Source organism: Lissotriton helveticus, chromosome 5_1, assembly GCF_964261635.1.
Source record: "Lissotriton helveticus chromosome 5_1, aLisHel1.1, whole genome shotgun sequence".
NCBI classification, from domain to species: domain Eukaryota; kingdom Metazoa; phylum Chordata; class Amphibia; order Caudata; family Salamandridae; genus Lissotriton; species Lissotriton helveticus.
The window spans coordinates 436557089-436581271 of NC_136065.1; the positions used below are offsets into that span (position 1 = coordinate 436557089).

General features: G+C 47.2%; 1 protein-coding gene across 1 annotated transcript in view; it reads right to left on the reverse strand.

Annotated features, from left to right (window-relative positions):
• Window positions 1-24183, reverse strand: part of CCDC27 (coiled-coil domain containing 27) — a 295166-nt gene that overhangs the window by 139294 nt on the left and 131689 nt on the right. Inside the window, exon 6 of the mRNA XM_078640960.1 lies at window positions 13087-13250. Within this exon, the coding sequence (XP_078497086.1) occupies window positions 13087-13250 (164 nt within the window). The remainder of the gene's footprint in view (window positions 1-13086; window positions 13251-24183) is intronic.

Here is a 24183-nt window from a genome sequence, read left to right on the forward strand (position 1 = left end):
TCACCTAAACCTAGCCACACTACTACCAATCACTCACTGCCACTGACGAAGAACAAATTTGATTGCGACATTCATATTTTGTATGCTTCGTACCTAGACATGATGCTGACATAACAAAACAATAATGTTCCGACTAAAAGTCACTATTCTTAATCTAAATGTAATAACTACCTTTCACTAAGAAACTGTCCTACCTAAATAAACGATGGGTTTAGAAGGTAGTTTACCCAAGCAGGGATGCTGAGAACTGAACCAGGAAGACAATCATTGAAGGTGCCTGTTCAAATCTCAACCAATCATCGGCAATACTCTTGGGTACAGAACGTAACTATGGCAGTAAGACAGCAGTGCGCGGGGTATTACAGAATGACAAAGCAGTTATTGGCCATTCACCGCTATGCAGTTACATTGCCTTTAATTATACTGAAAATGTTTAATTAATTGATTTCTGTCCCGTAAGATCCCAGACAGAGTGACAGACACTACTTATTCAGGACAAATGCACCCAGCCACTCACCTCTAAGCACTGTATTTTCTTTTACTTTTGCCTGGTCAATATTTGGTGACCTGTGGACTTCCCTCACACACATTAAAATTCAGTGTTTGAAATGGAGAAATAGAAGTGCAGGTCCTCTGTACCAGAGTACCAGCTTGTTTCTGAGAAGTGCTGGTACTTCACAATTAAAAGTATGACGTTTTTCTTGAGCAGTGCAGGTTCTCTCCCGCTCAAAATAAAAAAATGCAGGTGCAGGACAGGTACTCTCCCTGTCAAAATAAAAAAGTGCTGGTACTCAGTACTGACCCATTTAAAGCACATTTTGTACGGAATCACCACTCTGACTGAAATGATTGACCATTGCCCAGTGCGCTCTGCAGAGAAACCAAGGATTTGATGGCCACGTGTTCTGAACACTTTTTCGACACACTGACTGGCACAGTGAGAAACTCATTCTGCCTTCATTCTTGGCTGTTATAAATACATGGAGGCATTCAGTTGAAAGTACGTACTATACGATTGTAATATGCTTAATGAAAAAAAAAACATGAAAAACAACATCTTGGAACTAGCTAACATTATTTGGGAATGCAATATTTAGTCAAATGTGAAATATCAACGGAAACAAAATCGAAGCTCAAAGGGAGCTAGTTCCAGTGTTTCAGGGCCAGAGAAGAGCCACTACCATGTAAGGATTTAATTACTAAGGATTATTTGCTGAATCATTTGCACTCCTCCACAACCCCTCCCCCAACACCCCTCACCTCCGGGAATACAGCCACGGGCCTACACCCGCCATAGTTTGAAGACTTCTGCTCTAAGCAGTCACTGGCTCAAAATTTAAAAGTAGACACCTCGTGTCGCCCAGAGAGCCCCGCTGGAGCAGCATGAGTTCCACGTGCTGCTGTTTACGCTGACAAAACTGCCCTGTCAGTGGCACGAGCTCCGAAGCATGCAAGTCTCCTTTAGGCGCTACGCCGCATGCCCGCCCCTCGGTGTCAGAAGCATCACAATAGCAGCTTGTGTGAAGAGCAAAAACGTGTTCCCTTTTATTGTACACACTTTCTATTGCGCCATAGCAAATGCAGTCTTCTAGTAGGAATTCATAAAACCAATACACAGAGATTGAATATAGCCTGCTTTTAAATTACAATTACTCCTGCAGCCTGGCACCGTTGGGAAATAGCACTTGTTGTTACCAGTCGCGGCTCGCGTGGGGGTGGGGGCACGTGGGGGCATTATAAAATAAAATAATAATCTTACCTGGTCCCCGCCACCTCGGGTCCGTTGGCGCCTTCAACAGCCACATCACTGCTGCAGTGCTGGCAAGTGGCAACCCCTCTCACCCAATCCTGGCGCTGGAGCAGCGCCAGGATTGACTTAGCGCATGGTTACTCTCCGCCCGCCAGCCCATTAGGAGACCGAGGTTTGAGCCTTTGCTCAACCCTCGCTCTCCTAATGGGCAAGCGCCAGCCTGAGCAGACACCAGTGCGTATGACTGGGCATGGCGGAAAAATTAGCTGACCTTCCCCACTCATGCGCACTTGTGCTGCTGCCTGCCCCTGGAAATGCCTGTCAGTCAACATGGCGCCAGACCGCTCACCCCCTTCAGAATCTGAAGGTGATGGGCGGTCCCAAGTCATGCTGACTGACAGGATTGTCCGTTCTCCCTCGGTTTCTCTGAACTTATGTAAACTGAGAGTTTACTTAAGTTCAGAAACGCCGAGGGAGCTGTGAGCGGCTTGTGGGGCAACACCCCAGCGCCCTAATGGACGCACCGCCCCTGGTGCCAGTTTGTTGCCGGATTGCTTATCATTCCCAGATTATGTTTTTTAATGTGTGATTCTTCGCCTCCTTGGCTTTAAGGATGTAGGCAACAAACTTTGGGGTATATTATCAAGGGAAACATCGCCGCTTTTTCAGCTCATAGGGCCAAAAAAGTGGCGATTTTTTCATCACCATATTTACAAGTACATGCTAACAAGCGTCAGCGCGTGTTTTCTTGCTACTTTGCATGTCAGCGATCAATATCGCTAATGACATGCAAAGTAGGCGTTCCTGAGCACAACAACATGGGAATCTTCGCAAACACGGCTTCGGGATATTTACAAGCCATGCAGCAGACCCACGAAGTGATATAAATAACCGCGCTAACCGCGGTTATCGCAGAAATGTAATGCTTGCTTTTAAATTGACTTAGGCATACTGATAATGGGAGGTGGATTGCCAGGTTAGGTCCACACTCCCCTATCAGCAAGTTTCTCCTTAGTGCTGTGAAATCATCGCTGGATTTCACAGCGCTATTCTTGCTAATCAGCCTCTATCGCTGGAATTGCATCGCCTGTTAGCAAAACATTGATGATACGCCACTATCACAGCAATGTAATCCAGCGATAAAGTAAATCGTGCTAAGCGTAATTTGCGATAATTATCGCATCATCTTGTTAATATGCCCCCTTGCTTTTAGCATCCAGTGCTGCGAGGCTAACCCAAACTCTTGTCGAATTTGTGGGTGTGATGTGCAATTTAGGAGCAAAAAAACTCTTTGGTAACAGGAGGACTGCATCCTGTCCAGCCAGTTGGCCATTTGTGCTTTGAATGTCATTGCCCTGAAGGCAAGGAGGCAGGAATTTACATACTATTACCTTCAAGGGAGTGGATAGGCCTGGGATCTTCAGTGATTTTAGGAGCTTGGGAAATGCCCATTCTAGGGAGTTTGCTGCCACCTGTTTGGCGTATGTGTGTGGTGCAAAACAGGGGGCAGTGAACTCCATAGAATGGCCATTTCGCAAACTCCAAGCTTAGTCGTATACTTGTAGTTTTGTGCTAGAACTGTCGCAGTTCGGAACATTCTGTTCTTACTCTATGAATGTGCTCTTGGTATTTTACCTGTACATAATGCAAAGCGTGGTGTTTTCTCAACTCCTGCACAGAAGTGCTCTTTAAACACATTTATCTGTTAGCTGAAAGCGCCACCCATAGGCTACTTTTAGAGCCATAGGTTCGCTTAATTTGGTGCTCATTATTACTTGTATGTTGGAATCGCTTTCTTGATGATCAATCAAACGTGCAGAAGCTGGCCTACATGTGGAACAATGTGAGGCACAAATGGGTACGATACTGTAAAGAGAATACTTCTGTTCCTTTTGTTGTTATATTTAATTACACCAATTTCGTGCCTTGGACACCAACCTTACGTTCTAATGTCTATTTAATGTTGAAGTTCGCTGCTTAGTAGTCTCTAAGGCATGGTACCCTGCAGTTATTTGCCAGCAGCATACATGTGCGTATTTATTAAGACTGTTCAGTGCTAGCATTTATTAAGACTGTTCAGTGCTAGCACATTCACCACATTCATGGAATTAAGCTATACCTGGATGTTGAGCTCATATGAGGCCAAAACTGGTCCTATGTTGCTTATGTGTCGGTTCGGTTGGGACCTCGCCTGGCAGATCGGGCTGGACTGTTTCCATGAGGTGCGGGGTGAAGGTTGATTTGCAAATGGGTGGGTCCAAACTGAGATGGCATGGTCAGCATAAGTAGCTTGGATGCTATCCAGAGCAATTGCCAGTGGTTAGACAAATTGCAAACATTCCTTCCATCACTGTTTGATGTCTCGCCCTAAGTGGCAAGCGTATTCCCAGAAGTAGGTCCTATGTTCACTGTGCCAATAGAACTAAGTTATACCTGGCTGATGAGGCCTTTTCATGGTGAAACCAGTTCTAGGTTGTTTATGTTCTGGTTGATTGAGTACTTGGCCTTGCAGTTTGGACTCGTCTGTTCCCAGGAGGAGAAGGGACAATGCTGATTTGCATATGGCTGGGTCGAAACTGAGGTGGCATGGTGCGCACAAGAACAATAGATTGGGATGCTACCAGAGCGAATGGCAGTGGTTAGACAAACCACAAGCATTCCTCACCTCACCTTTTGTGTGTTGGTTGTACCACCCTAGGTGACAATGGTAAACCCAGACGTGGTCCTGTACTCACTGTGCCACTGGAACTAAGCTATCCCTGGCTGATGAGCCGTTTTCAAGGTGAAACCAGTCAAAAGTTGCTCATGTTCCAGTTCCGCAAGGGCCTGGCCTTCAGGGTAGACTGGTCCCTTGAGCAGAAGGGTCAAGTCTGATTGGCAAATGGCTGGGTCCAAACTAAGGTGGCCTGGTCATTATAAGAATGGTGGGTTTGGATACTACCCAGAGCAATTGCCAGTTGTTAGACAAAATACAGGCATCCCTCCCGTCAGCTTTTGTGAGTTTGATGTACCACCCTAAGTGGGTTCTATCCTCATTGTGCCTATGGAACTAAGCTATACCTGGCTGATGCATCCTTATCAGGACGAAACCGGTTCTAAGTTGCTTATGTTCCAGTTCAGTGAGGGCCTGGTCTGGAAGTTTGGTCTGGACTGCCCCATGAGGAGCAGGGTCAAGGCTGATTTGCATATGGCTGGGTTCAAAATGAGGTGGCATGGTGAGCAAAACAATAATGGTTTGGGATTCTACTCCGAGTGATTGCCAGTGGTTGGACAAATTGCAAAAATTCCTTCCATCTCCTTTTTTTGTGTTTATGGTTGGTAGCATGACCAAAAGAATGTACCTACTCATTCAGTGTCCCCATGAAAGGATTGTGATCAGCAGGCCGGGAGGATGCCTAAGTATCTGTCTGTCTCTACATCCATTCTGATATGCTGGACTATCAGTGAGGTATCTAAATATAGACTCACCATCAAAAGGCAAATATGATGACTTTGATTTTTGAGTTGGCTGAAAGTTTTTGATGGGACTTTTAAATATAACATAGACCGGCATACAAAAAATTGCATAATGAAAGATTATGAACTGACCTACAGGTCACATAATACAGGAAAAGATGTGGCCTAATGGCTAGAGTGGTCGATCTCAAATCTGGGGAACCGGGCTTGAGTCTCGGCAATGACGCTCAACATCCTGTGATTCTGGGTAAATCACTTAATCAATAATGAATGTGTCCCTGTGTAATGCAACTGGTGCTCATGTAAAGTGCTCTGATACCTGATACCTTTGTGTCAAGTGTGCGCTATCTAAAACTCAGGAAAAAAAAAGCTCTTCCACTTCATCATAGTGAGCCTGCGCATGGACTTAATTCTAAGACTTTCTGTTTTTTAGTGTAGTGAACCCCATACAAACTGTAGTGAGATTCCAGGTAGTGATATATTTTCTTTATGTACCAAATTACAATTTGGTGTGGGGATAGTACTTCTCTAATTCTTAAAAAAAGCAATAGGCTGGTCATTCACTTAGTGCACCTCTTTATTGTCTGCTTGAGTTCTGAGTCTATACCAAAACACTTCCTCCCTGGCATACCCTGGACTGCTCGCTCTTGCTGCCTTGAGAGTCAGGTGCATTAGGGGCGCACTTGGCCCAGTTTGCAGTGCTATAATAGGATAAACCCCAGGACATTAGTGGTATAAAGACCCAACCACCACAGATGAGGCCTGGTATACCCTCCCTACCCCGGTTATATGTTATTACAACAAACTCCATTGTAACGCATGCCTTTACCACGCATGCGTTACAACGGAATACTATTTTCACGCATAACCTTCTCCACGTTTTTTCTGTGGTGACGTGTTACGTAATAAAAAAAAAACGTCCGTTTCCTTCCTCTACGATGCCGATTCTCTGCACTTCTCTAATTAAGGTTAGTGTTTTTTTTTTGAGGGGGGGGAAACCCCCCCTCACCCCCCATTTTTTAATTGTACCCTTTACAACGTATGCGTGGTAAAGGTTTTCGTTGTAACCACGCATGCGTTGTAATGCATGCGTGGTTAAGCTTTTCGTTGAAACGGCCGCGTTGTAGTGGCCGTTTCCCCCCTACCCCATGGCACCTGAAATGGGTCCTCAATTTAATTACTTCACTCTTGCCCTTCAGTAGGGAAAGGGTTGTCAAAAACTTCTCCTTCTTCAATCTTTATTTCATGATTCCCTGAAGAATCTGGATCATCACAATGAGGTGACATATCCAGAGAAGTAGGCAGCAACTGAGGTGGTAATTGTTGGCGAAGTGCAAGTACAGGTAGTGCATGGCTAAGGCTGTGTTTATGGGATTACTATTTCATGTCATAGTGGTTTCTGTGGTGCTATATGACGTAATAGTGAGGAAACTTGGGGTGATAATCCAATATCATAGCTGAAGTTTGCACAATAGATCTAATGGCATTTGCATCAAAGGTCATTTGCTTTATCTGTTTTCCAAGGTATACTGCTCTTCATAATATGGGTTGTACTGTGTATCATAGTGCGGGTGATGGTACCCCTCTAGAGAACCTGTATCCTCACCATGAAAGATAGATGGATGGGCTTGTGGTGAGTGTTGCTCGTTTTGACCCAGTTTACAGTCATCATCATGACAATTGAAGTTCATATCGAATAGGTTGTAGGCTGGTCTAGTTGGGCCATCATTTCTTGATTCATTATTGCATCCTTCAATATCAGGTTAAAAGTGAGGCTAGTCACACCTTGTACAGTGACATCTCATTTGTGAAAGGTTTGAATGGCCAAGTGAATATAGGTGCTGGCGATGCTAATACGAGGACGTGTATGGTGGTTTTGTCATAAATTAGGGTTTTGTCCATGGGGTCATTGGCAAGGGTGCTGTCAACAAAACAAACGAGATAACTACAATCACTAAGGATTATGAACAGTCCTTTGTCGACAGTGGAGGTGTTGATGAAGGGACCATTAGCAATGCGATGGTCATCAGAAGAATCATTGATGAGGAAGTCTTTGCAGGCCTTGCGATCAACGTAGGCATTGCGGATGGTGGAGTCTTCATCTATGATGGTAAAATAATCTCTTATGGCGAAGAATGGGTAGAATGTTTCTTAGCCTACAATGGAGATGGCGCCGGAGGTGATTTTATTTTGCAGTGGATTCCTCAACAGTATCTTAGATGGGCCTGCCACTGGGGGTGACTAACCTCAGGCAGCTTTCATGTTTTTGTGTCAGACTTTTTAGGAATCTTCAGAGGGGTTTTCCATTGTGGCAAAGCCATCCATTGCTGAGCCCATTTTTTTCCAACTGACTTGGCTCATGTTTGCGTTTTTTTCAGGTAAGTGGCTCAAAATTAGGTGGTGGACCTTCCTCCTCTTTCAGCCTGAACAAGCCCCTGCAATCCTGAGGCTCATAATGGAGGTGAAGACAGTGGAAAATATCCGGAACAATGCAAACAGAGCCACGAGTTCCGGATTACCGCAAGCATAACCACGCTTACCCGAACAACGAATTTGCCTTAAATACGCAGGTAAGGTATGTGCGCTCTAGTGTTTGGAATAGGTGGGAAACGATGAGCGTCGCAAGCGGACACGAAGAGGTTAGAGGGGCTGGGGCCGAGTCTGGGGGGATTTGGGGTAGTTTTTAGGTGTGGTGGGGGTTCGGGGAAGTTTTCAGGGGTGGAGGGGGGTTTGGGGTAAATTTGGGGGGTGGTGGGGGTGCGGGGTAGTTTTCAGGAGTGGAGGGGGTTTGGGGTAGTTTTTAGGGGTGGGGTTCATGGTAGTTTTCAGGTAGTTCGGGGTATTTTTCAGGGGTAGTTTTTAGGACTCAGGGATTAGGGGAGGGCAGGGTCATTTTTAAGGCTCAGGAGTAGGTTAGGCACATTTTAGGGCATTGGGGAGGGCAGGTAGTACTTAGGACTGGAGGCAGGGATGTTTTAGGGCAGAGGGGGGACAGGGTTGGCTTACAGGAGGGCGGGGTAGTTTTAGGAATCAGGGTGGAGGCAGGAGTATGGGGGGCCCAGTCTTAACCACATAAATATGTTTACCATGCATGCTATGACATCGCATAAATCGTTGTAAAGGCATGCTTGGTAAAGGCATATTCATGGTTAAGACTTGCGTAGGACAGACTGTGTGGAACCGGCATGCGTGGTAAACGCATACGTGGTTCCATCACACAACCGAAGATAGTATACTCTCTTATGTGTATCATCCGAAAGAAGGCATTTTTTTTTTTACTACAAACCCTACAAGACCAGAAAGAGCCTTTTTTAGAGCATGGGCCAAGTTTTAAAAAATGGAACTTCCTGGCTCAAAATATGCTCATGAATAACAATCCTACAGAAAAAAGCTCATCAAGGGCTGTAGGTAATCCAGAAATTAAGAAACAAACAGACATGTTTCTAGTCAGCAGCTGAGAGAAAGAGCCTAGCTCCGTGGATACTCCCTATATGAATGATGTAGAAATCTGAAGCATGGTGGTCAATGGGGAGAGTTAGAGCTACATGCCCATCTCAGAAATACAGATATCTGAAGCATGGTGGTTACTGGGGCGAGTTAGAGCTACAGGTCCATTTCTCTCCTCCCCTTTACCGCCAAAGTCTCTGAGAAGATCACCAACATTCAGCTAACAAACTTCATAGAATCCAATGACATCCTCAACACTTCTAAATCCGGCTTCCACAGCAACCACAGCACCAAGACCGCCCTCCTAGCCGCCATGGACGACATCCACACACTCCTCGACCAAGGCCACACTGCAGCCCTCATTCTAATTGAACTTTCAGCAGCCTTTGCCACCGTATCCCATCGCACACTAGCTACCAGACTCCACAAAGCCGACATCCTGGGGATTGCCCTAGACTGGATCCACTCCTTCCTCAACAAGAGCTCTGAAACCTGAGGGGGAAAGTGAATGTTTGAGAGTTCAAGATTAGAGAACCTGTTCTAGAATTTCTATAGAGAGGAAATCCCCAAAAGATAGATACACTCCTGTCCATCAGACCCTCAATTTGGAGCATATGTGGACAATGAAACACACATTGACCACACTTGCAAGTCAACCAGAGCTGTGTTTTTCTCTCGGAAGAGACTCCAACCCCACTTATCAAACTGATTATTACATCATTATCCAAGCCAATTTACCTAATTCACTAAAATGACCATGAGGATGCTCTGCTAATTTATGCAACACAATACTTCCACAAATCCCTTTATACCCAGATTGTTACAAAAACATACAACCAGCGTCCCCTGCCGTCTTCCACACAGATTGTTTTTCAGCTTTAGAGGCAGGCATTGCGGAGGATGGGCTATTGGAATAGACTGACTCGGAAGACCCCACTTTGGTACAACGGCCGCTTCTCGCAGTTGCTGAATCTTTCAGAGTTTCGTGATTGGGAAAATATTGGCATTTCCACTCTGGGGGACGTCATGCAGGGCACGATTTTAAAATCCTTTCAGGATATCCAGAAGGATTTCCAGATGCCAAAGACCCAATTCTTCAAATATTTACAATTTAGGCTTGGAGGGTCTTGACTGATTGCCGGAATTTAGACAAGTAGAGGCTCAGGTATTTATGGGGGACCTCCTAGACCATAAGATCTCTAAAATCTATAAATCCCTGGTCATGCACTGTTCCCCCTCCTTGCAGCATCTGCGGGAGGCCTGGGAGGGAGATGTAGGTCAGATGGAGGAAGAGGACTGGACAGAAGCTTTGGCTTCCCCGCGTGGGGCGGCTATTGCGGTGAGCCTGCGGCTTATTCAATTTAAATACCTTCATAGGGTTTATTTTACCAGGATTAGGCTCTGGAGGGTTGGCTTGGTGGCTTCAATGGTGTGTCTTGCGTTGCGGGCATGAGGAGGGGACCCTGCTATACACTATTTGGCACTGCACAGCACTCGCACGATTCTGGAGGGGGATCCTGGCCTGCCTCTCTGAAGTACTGGGGTGGGAGTTCCCTAACTCACCAAAACTTGTCCTCCTTCATGTGATGGAAGGGATCGGGGGCAACATCTACAAGCGCCATCTTATGCTCCTAGGCTTTACTTTAGCGAAGAGAGATATAGCTAGAGCCTGGAAGGTGGTTGTCCCCTCGGTCTCGACGTGGAAAAAAGCTCTGTACTTTTGTATGGGCCTCGAGATTCCCATTTTTGAACCCGTAAGCACTATAAGGTCTGGAGGCGCTGGGCGGACTATCGCTGCTTAGAATTGGAGCCGCCGTGGGAGGGCCGGAGCCATGACCCGGAGTGACCTGCTGGCCTCTCCCGTTTTCTACACTCTCTTATTGGTTGTCCTTACTTCCACAGCAGGCTGTGATATCGTAGACACTGTTTTTTTATGTAGAGCAATGGCAGTCAGGCTTAGAGATATGTTGTTCCGGAATAAGGAGACCTGCACTGGGGGATGGGGAGGATGATGGGATGTTGGGTGTTTGCAGGGATCGATTTTATTTGTATTGCCTTTCATATTCTCCTGTTTTAAATGAGTAAAATGGTCAGTCAATTTCTTTTATATCGTACATGCGGCAGTCCGGCAGCTGTCTCTGGGATTCAGAGGTCTGCATCATATGTGTTATTTTGACAAATAACATCTGTTTAAAAAAAAAAACATGCAACCACATAAATCCAACTTTTGCAGAACTTCATATACTTACCCTGGAGCCAGTAATGAAGTTGAAGTATGTCTCACTTTGAATGTCCTCGGGCTACTCCATCCTGACTAACGATATACTGTTATACAAAGCACCTCAGAAGTAATTAAGTTCTTTGAGTAGAATCAAAAGAATCAGATCCCACCTGCAGCAACATAATCTTTTTTTGTGCTGTTCCTGCTTTATGAAACTCTAAGGGCCTCTCAAAGACTTCACCCACAAATATTTCTTGCTGTTTTCAGCTCACATCAAGAATATTGAAGTTCCGAGTCTTCTGAATGTACTTGGAAAGACATCATTGATACCACTGTGATAATGGTACTTGGTGACCACAGAAGGGCACTCCCTAGATAGGATAATGCCAGTGCCATGAGCACATAGAGGGAGGGGGTTCCTAGACTGGTTGTGATATCAATATGTTGATGGAGTCAGCTGCACAGTATGTGTGGTGCTTGCTGAGTATATGTATTTGAATGAAAAGCCTGCACCGAACATCCCATGTTAGATCTGATCTGAAGGTACCCTTCGAGAGGCATGACACAGAACTGACACAACACATTACAAAAAAGTGACAAAAAGTAAATGTATTCATTCTTCATTTTTCGTATGATGAGTCTCTGCATTTTACCATGGTACTCAATTCTCTATAGACCCGATGATGAGTTAGGTTGAGTGGTATGTCTATGGGAGAATCTCCCTAACCAATTCTAAATCACTTGGTTTTATTGCACCTGGAATGATCAGGTGAGGTAAATCAAGGGGGAATTCATGTCCACAATATGGGCCGGTAAGGGGAAGACATACAGGTTTAGCTGCTACCTCACTAGTGACGGGGAACATCCATTACGACGCGGTGTTTACACCGCACTACCATTACAATGCTGGTTTTACAATGCAAGTCGTTACCACGACTTGCGCTGGAGGGCGCTCTAGGCTAAGGAATAGTAGATTTAATATTCCAACACCTTCCCTACTGTACGTAGGCTGGTGTTGGAATAGTAAATCTTACTATTCCTAAGTCCAGCACCCTACAGCGCAAGTCGTGGTAACGACTTGCGTTGTAAAACCAGCGTTGTAATGGTAGTGCGGTGTATTGACATACAACCACCAGTGACTTAGGGCAGCTGCTAAAGGGACCGCCTGCAATAGTTGCGACGGTCTCACCACATCAATTATGATGCACCCGCCAGTGTGGCGGGCGCATCCTGAATATTTTACATTGCGGCGGGCGGTGCTGCAAGCAGCCCCCAACGCAATGTAAAATATACATGTTGTGCTTTTACATGCACAACGTGACAGGCACCGTGAGGTGCCTGCCACATTGTACATGTAAAAGCAGGGGGGTACCATAGGTACCCCCGTGTGCATCCCCCACCCTCCCAATACCCTGGGGGCCCGCAACGGGCCCCCAACAGCAGGAACCGCCAGCCTTTCTATGGCGGCAATGCAGCCATGGAAAGGCTGATTACGGCCTGCATTGTAATATGGATGGTGGTGTCTTCCAGACACCGCCACCATATTAAACCCCTTCTTTCCATCCGCCGCGGACCCCCCAGCCATCATAATGTGGTGGGGGTTCTTTGCAGTGACGATGGCGGGTGGATGGCCCCCGCTGAGCCGGCGGTGACCACCGCCAGCCCGGCGGGGGTGATCCGCCTGCCATCGTAATCGGCCCCATAGACACTTGGTGTACAGAAATCTTCTGCTTAGGTGGAATACATTCCAGGGGTAAGGAGTCTCAGCTGTGCCTGTGAGTCTCAGGGAAGACACAGTTTCTGGAAGTCGATATGTACCATGACGCCTAATCCTTCTATCAAAGTAAGGCTTAAAGAATGGCAAAGACAAACGACAAGTCAGAAAACGTAAGCAAATATTGCCCATAAAATGCAGCAAAATGTGTTTAAGGCAAGCAGTGAAAAAGAACTGAAGGCCAATAATCAGTGGTGTAGATTTCCTACTTGGGCATCTCTGAGATAGTCATGCACCAGACATTAAAAGTCAGACCACCATAACGTATCCAAGTGTTCCTACAGGCTACGTCCTAACACTTAGGTTTATTAACAACTTTTTTTAAAGTCACTAAGCTTTAAGAATAAATCCAATATGCTTAATGGCGCGGGTTTGATTGGGTATAGTGTGATCATACTAATTTACAGAGAGCATGTGGCATCTAAGTTCTCCTCTCACCTTCTCGTTGAGCACTGCGATGTACCAGGGCTGTTTGTGATCTGCTGATGCTTGCTCTGAATGAATCCCTGGCCTCATGTTTTGAAGAGACGTGGGAAATATACCATCTGGCGAAGACAACCTCCGTGGGTCCTGGAGACAAGGAAGTTGTGGAAGCTTTTCAACTGAAAAGGAAATAAAGAAAGTAGTGAATGTGGGCAGACAAAACTAGGTTAGGATTGTAGACTTTTTTAATTAAGGATTTCTAGGGCTTTATCCATTTTTAGGTATGTGTGAGATTTCTTTTGGAATTTAGAGAACAGGGTCTGTGAAACACCACTCACCACAGTAGCATTCTCACATTAATGATATAGTCTTTGTGACAAGGCCAGGTCTACCCTCCCAGGGTGCCAGATGAGGGGGCCTGGGGAAGGAATGAATAGAGGACAATATTCCACAGGCCTGGGATCCTGGTAAAAGTCTTGCTGTGGATGGGGCAGTGGTCTAACTTGATGACCCACATGATAAGGAGGCTCAGTGGCATTAGACAGCCCTCTCCCATGTACTTTCACCCTAAAATTAGAGCCAACCAGTGCTTTCTTAGTCAAGCCATTACACCCAGTCCAGATCCAACACAGCTGCATTCTAAAGGCCTTGAAGAACTCCAAACAAATTACTGCTTTGGTGGTATACAATCACATCTTCTTGAGGGTAGGACAGGCAGCCCATTTCTAAGTCAGCGTTCTTAACAGGAAATCACAACAGATCATTTTGTCATCAAATATCTCTGGTAAAACCCTCAAGCATCTTGGCTCCTCCAGCACCCAGCAACCACAAAAAGCAAAGTATATGTGAAGCAACCTTGAATGTTTTCAATTGATGCCTGGCTCAGAGGGGGCACCTACCCTCAGCCTCCTTCCTTTGAGTTGCATACTCTCTGTTATCTCCAAATTCTCAGGTGCTCTGTGGCAAGAGAGTCAGAAAAGTCAGAGACTGCAACCTTATGAGGTTGTGAAGAACAAGTTACTTACCTTCGGTAACGCTTTTTCTGGTAGATACAATATCTGCCTGTGGATTCCTCACCTTGTGAATATCCCCTTGCGTCAGCAACATTCGGAAATTCTTTTTTCGTAGCCTCGCGCCGACGTGGAGTCCTGACGTCATAGAGACACGACCTCGCTCGCGACTCCGCTGACGTCACCGACGCCTATAATAGGCCCACGCCGGCGTGATGACATCAGTTCCGCCCTTTTTTCCGTGCCATCGAGGCACACGGACGGACCAATGACAGTAGAAATGCACATAGTATACACAGTACACAATAGTCAAGGCAAAACACACAGTGTTAAGCAAAAGCAGGAAAGCAATTGAAACATTACCTTGACAACAAAATATATATATACATTACATTACAGTAACTCTGGCATAGAAGAGCGGACAACGGGGAGGCGGGTGGGTCAGTGAGGAATCCACAGGCAGATATTGTATCTACCAGAAAAAGCGTTACCGAAGGTAAGTAACTTGTTCTTCTGATAGATACATCTGCCGTGTGGATTCCTCACCTTGTGAATAGAGTCCCACAGCAGTCCCCACTCCCAGAGGAGGGTGTCCACTCTTCTAAACCAGGAAATCCTGGAGGACAGAGCGAGCAAAGTGACCGTCCCTCCTCACCTCGGAATCCAAGCAGTAATGCTTCGCGAAAGTGTGGAGAGAAGACCAAGTTGCCGCCCTACAAATATCTTCAACAGGTACACCTCTAGCCAATGCCGAGGATGAAGATTTAGCCCTTGTAGAATGAGCCCTTATACCCTCTGGTGGTTCCTTACCGGCCAAAGAGTAGCAGATCTTTATGCAGAGGACGATCCATCTCGACAAGGTTCTTTTGTGGACCGCTCTTCCTTTCTTGCAGCCAGTAAAACCAACGAAGAGCTGGTCTTCCAAACGAAAGTCCTTGGATCTGTCCAAGTAAAAGGACACCGCCCTCTTAGGGTCCAGGCGGTGAAGTCTCTCTTCCTCCTTAGAAGGGTGAGGGGGAGGATAGAAGGCAGGTAGGGTAATGGACTGTCCTAGATGGAAGGGAGTTACCACCTTAGGCCGAAAAGCAGCCCTGGTCCTGAGAACCATTCGATCAGCATGAATGGTCAAGAAAGGGGGCTTGTGACTAAGAGCTTGAAGCTCACTTACCCTCCTTGCCGAGGTTATTGCAACGAGGAAGACTGTTTTAAGGGTAAGAAGCCTCATGGGACATTTGTGGAGAGGCTCAAAGGGAGCACCCATCAAAAAGGTCAATACAAGATTCAAGTCCCACTGAGGCACAATAAAAGGAGTAGGAGGGAACTTATTTGTGAGGCCCTTCAAAAACCTTAAAACAACAGGTGATTTAAAAAGAGAGGGCTGGTCAGGCAAACAGAGAAATGCTGACAGCGCAGAAAGATAACCTTTCACCGTGGCAACAGCAAGACCCTGCTGAGCCAGAGAAAGGGCAAACTGGAGAACGTCAGACAAATGGGCTTTCAAAGGGTCAATAGACTTTTCCCCACACCACGAGACAAATTTCGGCTATCTATAAGAATAGACAGACTTAGTGGAGTCACGCCTGGCTGACAAGATGACATCCACAACGTCAGGCGGGAGGGAAAAGGAAATCAGGTTGCCCCGCTCAATCTCCAGGCATGAAGGTGCAATGTCTGGAGGTGGGGGTGTAGAACCTGCCCCTCCATCTGAGAGAGGAGGTCTGCCCTGAGAGGGAGACGGAGCGGCGGGTGAGAGGAGAGGTGGAGAAGATCTGTATACCACACCCTTCTCGGCCAATCCGGGGCGACCAATATGATTTGGGCCCGGTCTTGACGAATCTTCCTCAGAACCCGAGGAATCAAGGGTATGGGGGGAAATGCGTAAAGGAGTTGACCTCTCCAACTCAACTGAAACGCATCCCCCAAGGCTCCTTGCATCGGATACTGGAGACTGCAGAATGACGGGCAGTGAGCATTCTCGCGAGTGGCGAACAGGTCCACCCGAGGAGTTCCCCACGTCCGAAAGACGTGACGAACTACCTCTGGATGAAGCCTCCACTCGTGGTCGGCAGAGAACTGGCGACTGAGACTGTCCGCACGAACGTTCAACACTCCAGCCAGATGATTTGCCATCAGACAAATCCGATGGTCCTGAACCCAGGACCAGAGACGCGGAGCCTCTCTGCAGAGACACTGCGACCCCACTCCTCCCTGCTTGTTGGCGTACCACATCACGGTCGTGTTGTTCGTCAGGACTTGAACCGACTGACCGCGAAGGGAAGGGAGGAAGGCCTTGAGCGCCAAATGAATCGCCCGCAATTCTAGAAGGTTGATATGAAGCAACCTTTCCTCTGGAGACCAACGCCCTTTGACCTCCAGGTCCCCCAGATGAGCACCCCACCCGAGAGTGGATGCATCCGTTATCACTGTGGCCACTGATGGAGGCAGATGAAAAGGCTTCCCTTGTGACAGATTGCCTTCCACGCCCCACCAAGACAGATCCGCCGCAGCTTCTCTGGAGATCCTCACTGACTCCCTGAGATCTCCATTGTGCTGATACCACTGCCTGCGGAGGCACCACTGGAGTGCCCTCATGTGCCAGCGTGCATGGTTGACCAACAGAATGCAAGAAGCCATCAGACCGAGCAGGCGAAGAACCTTCAGGACTGGAACGACCGCTCCATTGTAAAATAAAGGAATAATTTCCTGTATGTCGCAAATCCTTTGAGGGGGAGGGAATGCACGACATACAGTTGTATCCAGTACAGCACCTATGAACAGGTTGCGCTGGGAGGGCACCAGGTGAGATTTGGGTACGTTTATCGAAAAACCCAACCTGTACAACAACTGGGTTGTCTCCTGCAGATGATGAAGCACAATCTCTGACGATTCGGCTTTGATCAACCAGTCGTCCAGATACGGGAATACAGGAATCCCTGATCTTCTGAGATGCGCCACCACCACTGCCATCACCTTGGTGAAGACCCGAGGTGCAGTAGTAAGTCCAAACGGAAGAACCGCAAACTGGTAGTGCTGCGATCCCACCGTAAAACGGAGATACCTCCTGTGCGACTTCAGGATTGGGATATGAAAATATGCATCCTGCAAGTCGAGCAACACCATCCAGTCTTCTTCCAGCAGAGCCTGAAGAACCTGAACAAGGGTGAGCATCTTGAATTTCTCCTGCTTCAGATAAAAATTCAAGATCCTGAGATCCAGGATTGGCCGAAGCCTGCCATCTTTCTTGGGGATCAGGAAATACCGGGAGTAGCACCCCTGACCCCTTTCCTGCTCTGGAACCACCTCTATCGCACCTTTTCTCAATAGGGTCTGGACTTCCTCCTGGAGGAGTAACAGATGTTCCTCTGAGCAATATCCCTGACAAGGAGGGTAATTGGGAGGGAATTCCCGAAAGGGAAGGGCATACCCATTTTCTACGAGATTGAGAACCCAAAGATCTGATGTAACCGATTCCCAATCTCGTAGAAAGTGGGTAAGCCGACCCCCCACTGGGCCTACATGGTCCTGAATGGCGGATCTAGGGCTGCTTTTCCGTGGCAGGGGGGTTGGAGGAGGCGGAGGAGGAAGAGGCTTGACGACCTCGAGGACGTGCCCTCTGCTTCCCTCTGTAAGACCTATACAAGGTATTCTGCTGCTGCTGCTGTTGTTGCTGCTGCTGACCTTGTCTATATGATCGAAAGGAAGAGCGGCCAAATCCTCTGAATTTTCTGATCGTAGAACCTCTGATCTGAAGGCCAAGAGATCTAGCAGTTGCCCTGCTGTCCTTGAATCTCTCCAAGGCTGTGTCTGCTTTCTTTCCAAAAAGCCCCTCACCATCGAAAGGCAAATCCAATAAGGCAGACTGCACATCAGCTGAAAAATCAGAAGACTTCAACCAGGCTGAACGTCTCGTGGCCACCGCCGTGCCCATGATCCTTGCCACAGAGTCAGTAGTATCAAGTCCACTTTGGATGACTTGACGAGCCGCCGCCTGAGAGTCAGATAAAGCCTCTTCAAAGTCCTTTCTACAATCCTCAGGAACCTTAGGGACCAATGAACGCATAGAATCCATGTGAGCATGAATATATCTCCCCATAAGGCAAGTGGCGTTAGAGGATTTCAAAGCCATACTAGCCGAAGAAAAAACCTTCTTCGCGACTTGATCTTGTTTCTTGGCCTCTTAGTCGCCAGGCACCTGCGGAAAAGCCCCAACTGACTTCTTAGAGCAAGCTGCCTGAATTACCAAACTCTCTGGGGAAGGATGAGAATATAAGGAAGCAGGATCTTCAGGAGCCACTCTATACCTCCTAGCCACACTTTTTGAAACCGCAGGGGCAGAAAAAGGCTTCTTCCAAACCTCCATTATGGGATCCTTTAGAGCATCGTTAAAAGGTAGCAAAGGTTCCACTGAAGAACTCGGAGAATGGAGGACCTCTGTCAATAAATTCGACTTAAATTCTACAGAGGGCAAAACCAAACCCAAAAGTCCAGCTGCCTTCTTCATGACGACGTGATAAGGTTGAATGTCTCTGGAAGGAGTATCAGACCCTGAAGGCAAAGACCACTCCGGAGAAAACTCGAGACCACTAGCATCCGCCAGGTCTTCAAAACAATTCCCTTCTAGCTCACCTTCCTCTACTTCAGAAGAAGATTCATCAATCCTCTGTTCATCCAGAAGACGTTGAGCTTCTCTACGAGATCTCATCTTAACACGAAGTGCAGCCGAATTCAACGCCGAATCCGACGGCGCCGGAGCCGACTTCGGAATCGAATCCGAGGGCTTGGCAGGCTGTCCCATATGATCCAAAGGAGTCGGTGACGCCGGAACCGGAGTCGTCGACTTCGGTCGAGCCGGCGTCGATACCGGCGTCGACCTCGGTGGAGCCTGGAATTGCCACAACGGAGTCGGAGCTGGCATAAACGGCATGAAGGGTGCCGGAGCGTATGAGTGAGGAACACCCAAATTAAAAGTCATAGGACCCATGGGACCCGAAAGCGCTCCAGAGGGGTACCATGACCTCGAGAAAACCCCATACATCGTGTTTAAAAACGCAGAGGGGTCCTGACCTGGAGTCGGGAATGGTGGATGCTCAGGCCGATCTCGAGGTACGTTTGAATCTGTTTCCTCAACAGGATTCGAAACCTCTTCCTCAACAGGAACTCCATCATTGTCTTCTGGAGCCGGAGATGGAGCCGGAGACGGAGTCGGAGTCGGATCCGGAACCGGAGTCGGAGACTGGACCATCGACTCCGAAGGTGAAGCCTCACCCTCCTGATCCGACACCTGAAGAGGAATCACCTTTGACCTCATCCTCTTGGGAGACTTCGATCTAGAACGATGACGGGATCCATGTCTCCTTTTCTTATGCTTCTTGTGAGAACCGGAAGCGTGACCGGATGAAGACTTCGAGACCGACGCCTCCCGTGACCTCGACCTGGATCTCGACTTCGACTTCTTCGAATGCTTCGAGGATCTTTTAACCTTACTCGCTTTAAATTTGGCCACAAGAAGCTTGGATTCTCTTTCACGAAGAGCCTTCGGATTCATCTTCTGACATGAAGAACACCCATCGACGTCGTGATCCGAACTTAAACACCCGATGCAGTCTTGGTGAGGGTCCGTAACGGACATCATCTTCCCACATTCTCTACAAGGTTTAAAACCGGTCTTCTTTGTCGACATGATGACAGAACAAAATTATTTGAGAATGGAGAATTGAAGAAACAAAGTAACAATGTACTAAGGCTACAGAGTATCCCGAAACCGTTAGCGTCGACGACGCGGAAAAAAGGGAACAGATGTCATCACGCCGGCGTGGGCCTATTATAGGCGTCGGTGACGTCAGCGGAGTCGCGAGCGAGGTCGTGTCTCTATGACGTCAGGACTCCACGTCGGCGCGAGGCTACGAAAAAAGAATTTCCGAATGTTGCTGACGCAAGGGGATATTCACAAGGTGAAGAATCCACACGGCAGATGTATCTATCAGAATTTCACTGCATGGTAATTAGCATTTCATTAAGACATGCTATGGATTACCAGATATAGACAACGTCAGGTGCGTTTTATACTATTTTTCTTGCATACTCACAGTTTTGTAATGGTATATCAGTATTTAATTTAGCATCAACAAAGAAAAAGAGAGTTCCTTCCAGCCTTCTCTCATCCCACATGGCCTTGCGATCTTGCTGGATTATTGAAATGTTCTCAGTCATTTTGAACATATATTACTAGAATCTTTTTCTTCTATAGTCACTGCATCTTTTTAGGAATTATTTGTGTTGGTTGGTTCCTACATTGTGTTATATTTGTCCCTCACCACCTTCATGGTTCTGGCAGGGGGGTTCATGTTAACCTATGACTTAAGAAACATGAACTACAAATCAGAAAAAGTTACAAATCTAGTGAGTCGGTTCTGGTTTGTTCCTACATTCTCACTCACTACTTTCACTTCCTGGATGTTGTATCTGACATGTAAGTTAGTCGCATGGCATGTGCTAACTTGGAATCACTGGTGGAGAGCTCTGCAGGAGGGAAAGCAAGCACCAATGATTGATTGTTTTGATTGGTTGAAGGGTACTGAATTCATCAAGAAGGTTATATTTACTTTCAACCCTTCTCAAGCGTTGGGAATAGGGTAACCACCTCACTTCAGGTCTTAAATCACACTGTCGCCTGTTCTCCACTTTCCACCTACAAGTCATTAATTTCAGGTGTGTTAGTATAATTATATCAATGGACTCAAACCAAGACTAGAACACCCAGAATCACACAAAAGTCCAGGACTGGCAACAATGGGCCACATGCATCAACATAAAAACCGGATCACGTGAGGCTAAGGGCTACCATGCAGTGGCTGTTTGAGTGTGGATTAACGCTGCATCAGCAGAAATGTCTTTTTTACACTAATGAGGTTGATTTCTTTGTGTGAGGGGGCAGGGTCGGCATTGCGGACCACCAGTCCGAGGGCATAACAGCATCTTCATCCCCAGAGCCCGCCATCCCGTCACACTTTGGTTACAGGTTCTCGAGTGTGGGTTTGCAAGTGGACACAAATACAATTAAAGCAATCTAAATACCTGTGGTTCCTCACAAACCCTCGGAAGTCCGCAGTTTCATTGGAATGGACAACTACTGCAGGAGGTTCAACCCAAACCTGGCTACGTTTGCAAAATCACTGAGGACCTTACATCAGAAGGACGTCAATTGGAATGGAACAGCAAGGCAGCCCAGGTATTCAAGGATGTCAAGAATGTGCTCTTACAGGGTGCTAAGATGGCTCATTTTGACTCGTTGCAGAAAACTGAACTAATTGTGGACGCCAGGTTGGTCGAGCTGGAAGCTGTGCTTCTGCAAGCTAAAGGTGAGGGTGAATGGGCTCTCACTGCATACGGCAAGCAGGCCAATGTCAACAGTGGAGACTTGCTATGCACAGATAGAAATGGAGATGCAAGTCATTAGGTGGGCTGCAAGCATTTCCAGCCCCAGGTCATTATAGAGCTCTTAGTGACACTATTTGAACGATCAGAATGGTCTGCCGAGAATAGAAAGATGGACCGTTCAGCTTGAACAATACTCCTTTGAAGTTGCTTATCGGCCCGGGGTGAACAAACCTGCCAACTATTTCTCACGCTATCCCGTGTCCGTAATTCCAGGCAAGCCACAGGAAGTGGATTGAGGGGCGGAAGACCTAGTCCGGATGATCACCCAAGTGGTGTGCCATAAAACTCTGTCGGGGGCAGATGTAGTCGAGGCTACCAAGTAAGATGCTTGTTTAAGGCACGTGACTGTGGCTCTCAAGAGTCACAGGTAGAGGAAATTTTGTTGATGGAGCAAGGAAGCTGACAGCAGAAGAACATAGCTACACACCTGTAGCACTGTTTGGACAAACTCAGTGAAGAGGGGCTGTTGTTAAGAGGTCAGCAAATAGTTATACCAACTAAGCCGTGGGATCTCACCATTGAGCAAGTGCACCAGGGACACCAGGGCGTGGCCAAAACTAAAGCTCAGTTACGACAGAAGGTGTGGTTCCCAGGGATGGATCACATGGTGGAAGATAGAGTAAAAACTGCTGAGCCTACATCATCACGGGGTCCGGAACCACCAGTGATCACTTAAAGTGCTCTCACTCAGATGTAGTCCTCGGTGAGCGTAGTCCTCGGTGAGCCTTGATTTTGGCAGTTTCCCGGGCAACCATTTGACAATGGTCCTAATGGATAGTTACACCAAATTTCCTGCAGTCGAACTAACTCAGTCCACTGCATTTGATTATGCCAGACCTGCCCTAGAAAGAGTATACCCCAGATGGGGATACCTAAGGAGATCAAAACGGACAATGGACCACCCTTTCAAGGCCAGGTGTTTTGAGAGTATCTCAACAGCTCAATGTTTGGCATAGCTGCATCACCCATCAATGGCCTCAGGCAATTGGGGAGGTGAAGAGGTTTATGAGGACGCTCAACAAAGCACTTCGGATAGGGGTAGATCAAGGACAGAACTTGCAATACTGTTTACACCAGTTTTTAAAAGCATACCGCCAGACACTCCACAGTACAACAGTATGTGCACCAAATGACTTGTTAATGAAAAGGCACACTTGGGATCTGCTACCTGCAGGCAATTCCTAGTCACCAGCGGACATCGATGTGAGTGCCCCCTAAGAGAAAAGAGAAGCTACAAACAACAGGGCTAGTTGCGATAGGACAGAGGTGGAACTGACATTAAGAGTAGGTGATCATGTGGTCATCAGAGATGGGTGGAAATTTAGGACTCTGAGAGAAAGCCAAGTCTGGGAAGTTGTAAGCATCAAAGGAACTATGGTGACCACTAAAAGGGGTAATACTGAAGTAACTAGAAATCCATCTTGGTTTTTGAGAGACAACCAGGAAGTCGAGAGGGAGGACTTGGAGAACAGCTCTTGGTGTGAACTGGAAGCCAGCGGTGTGAGTCAAGGACTTGAGGACGGTGGTTCTCCAGCACCAGAGAAAAGTAGTTGGAGCGATTGTTGTTCACAGAGTGAGGAGCATCCGGTCGAGAGTTGCATGGTCTTGCCATCTGGAGAGAAGGGTGGGTGGGGCGGGCCCTACAGTTTGAGTGCCAAGCCCCAGGTCAGCCAGAGACTCAGAGATTACATCTGCTGTGAGCGCCAGAGGGGCCAAGAGTGACAACTGAAGCTGAAGTTAGCCGTGGCGCCCACTAGACATGGTAATATAATGTAATGCTGTAATTATGGTTAATCTTTTCATCTCTCTATCTCTCTCTCTGTCTCTCATTATTTCTTTCTCCCTATTCCGTGCAGTAAATAAAGCCAATGTGACTCGTTGGTCTACGTATTCGTTATGACTCAGTTACGACCCACATCATGTGCACTGGAAGTTATTGTGGATGCATGTTATATTGTCCAACGGTTGCATGGGATGTAATGAGCCACCCGGTCCCTATGTAAGTTAGGGACACGCATGCAGTCTGATGGCAGAAGCGGCCAGAGGATATAAATAGAAGGTGTGGCCACCGCTTGTGGTCAGAGCATGGAAGAAACCACACTGCCTCGGGTCCTGCTGGTCTGCACTGGTGAGCTAACCTAGCGAAGGCCCGCGTCCCTGCAGCAGGGCCTTTCCACAGACACCTTACCCTTTTTTAGGGTCTCTGTTTCATTTTCCTACCTGGGTCAACCATGAAAGACAGTTGGGATCTGAGTAGGAAAAGAGAGTAAGGTCTCTGACGTCAGGGGGGGAAATTTCCCTAAGCATCAGGGATATTTTTCTTTCATTCAGTAAAGCAAAAGAGAATCCTGAGATAACAGTAAGAGCATGGCAGCCCATTCGGCACTCATCTGTAGTAGAAGTTCATCTGCCGCACCCGCTAGTAAACGTTTGTTACTGAGACGCACCCCCACCACCCCCGGGGACCTTTCACTATGGCATGCAGGCAAGCGGTTCACTGTGGTGGGTTAGAGGTGATGCCAAAAGGCTGAATTATAACCTTAGTCCCTTTTCTCCAAACAGAGATGTTTTAAGGCATGTGCAACGTGGTGGGCACTTGCCCACAGTTCACACCTTCTAAGGGGCCCCCTGAATAAATGCCTTTTCTCTCTAGCTCACTTCAGTG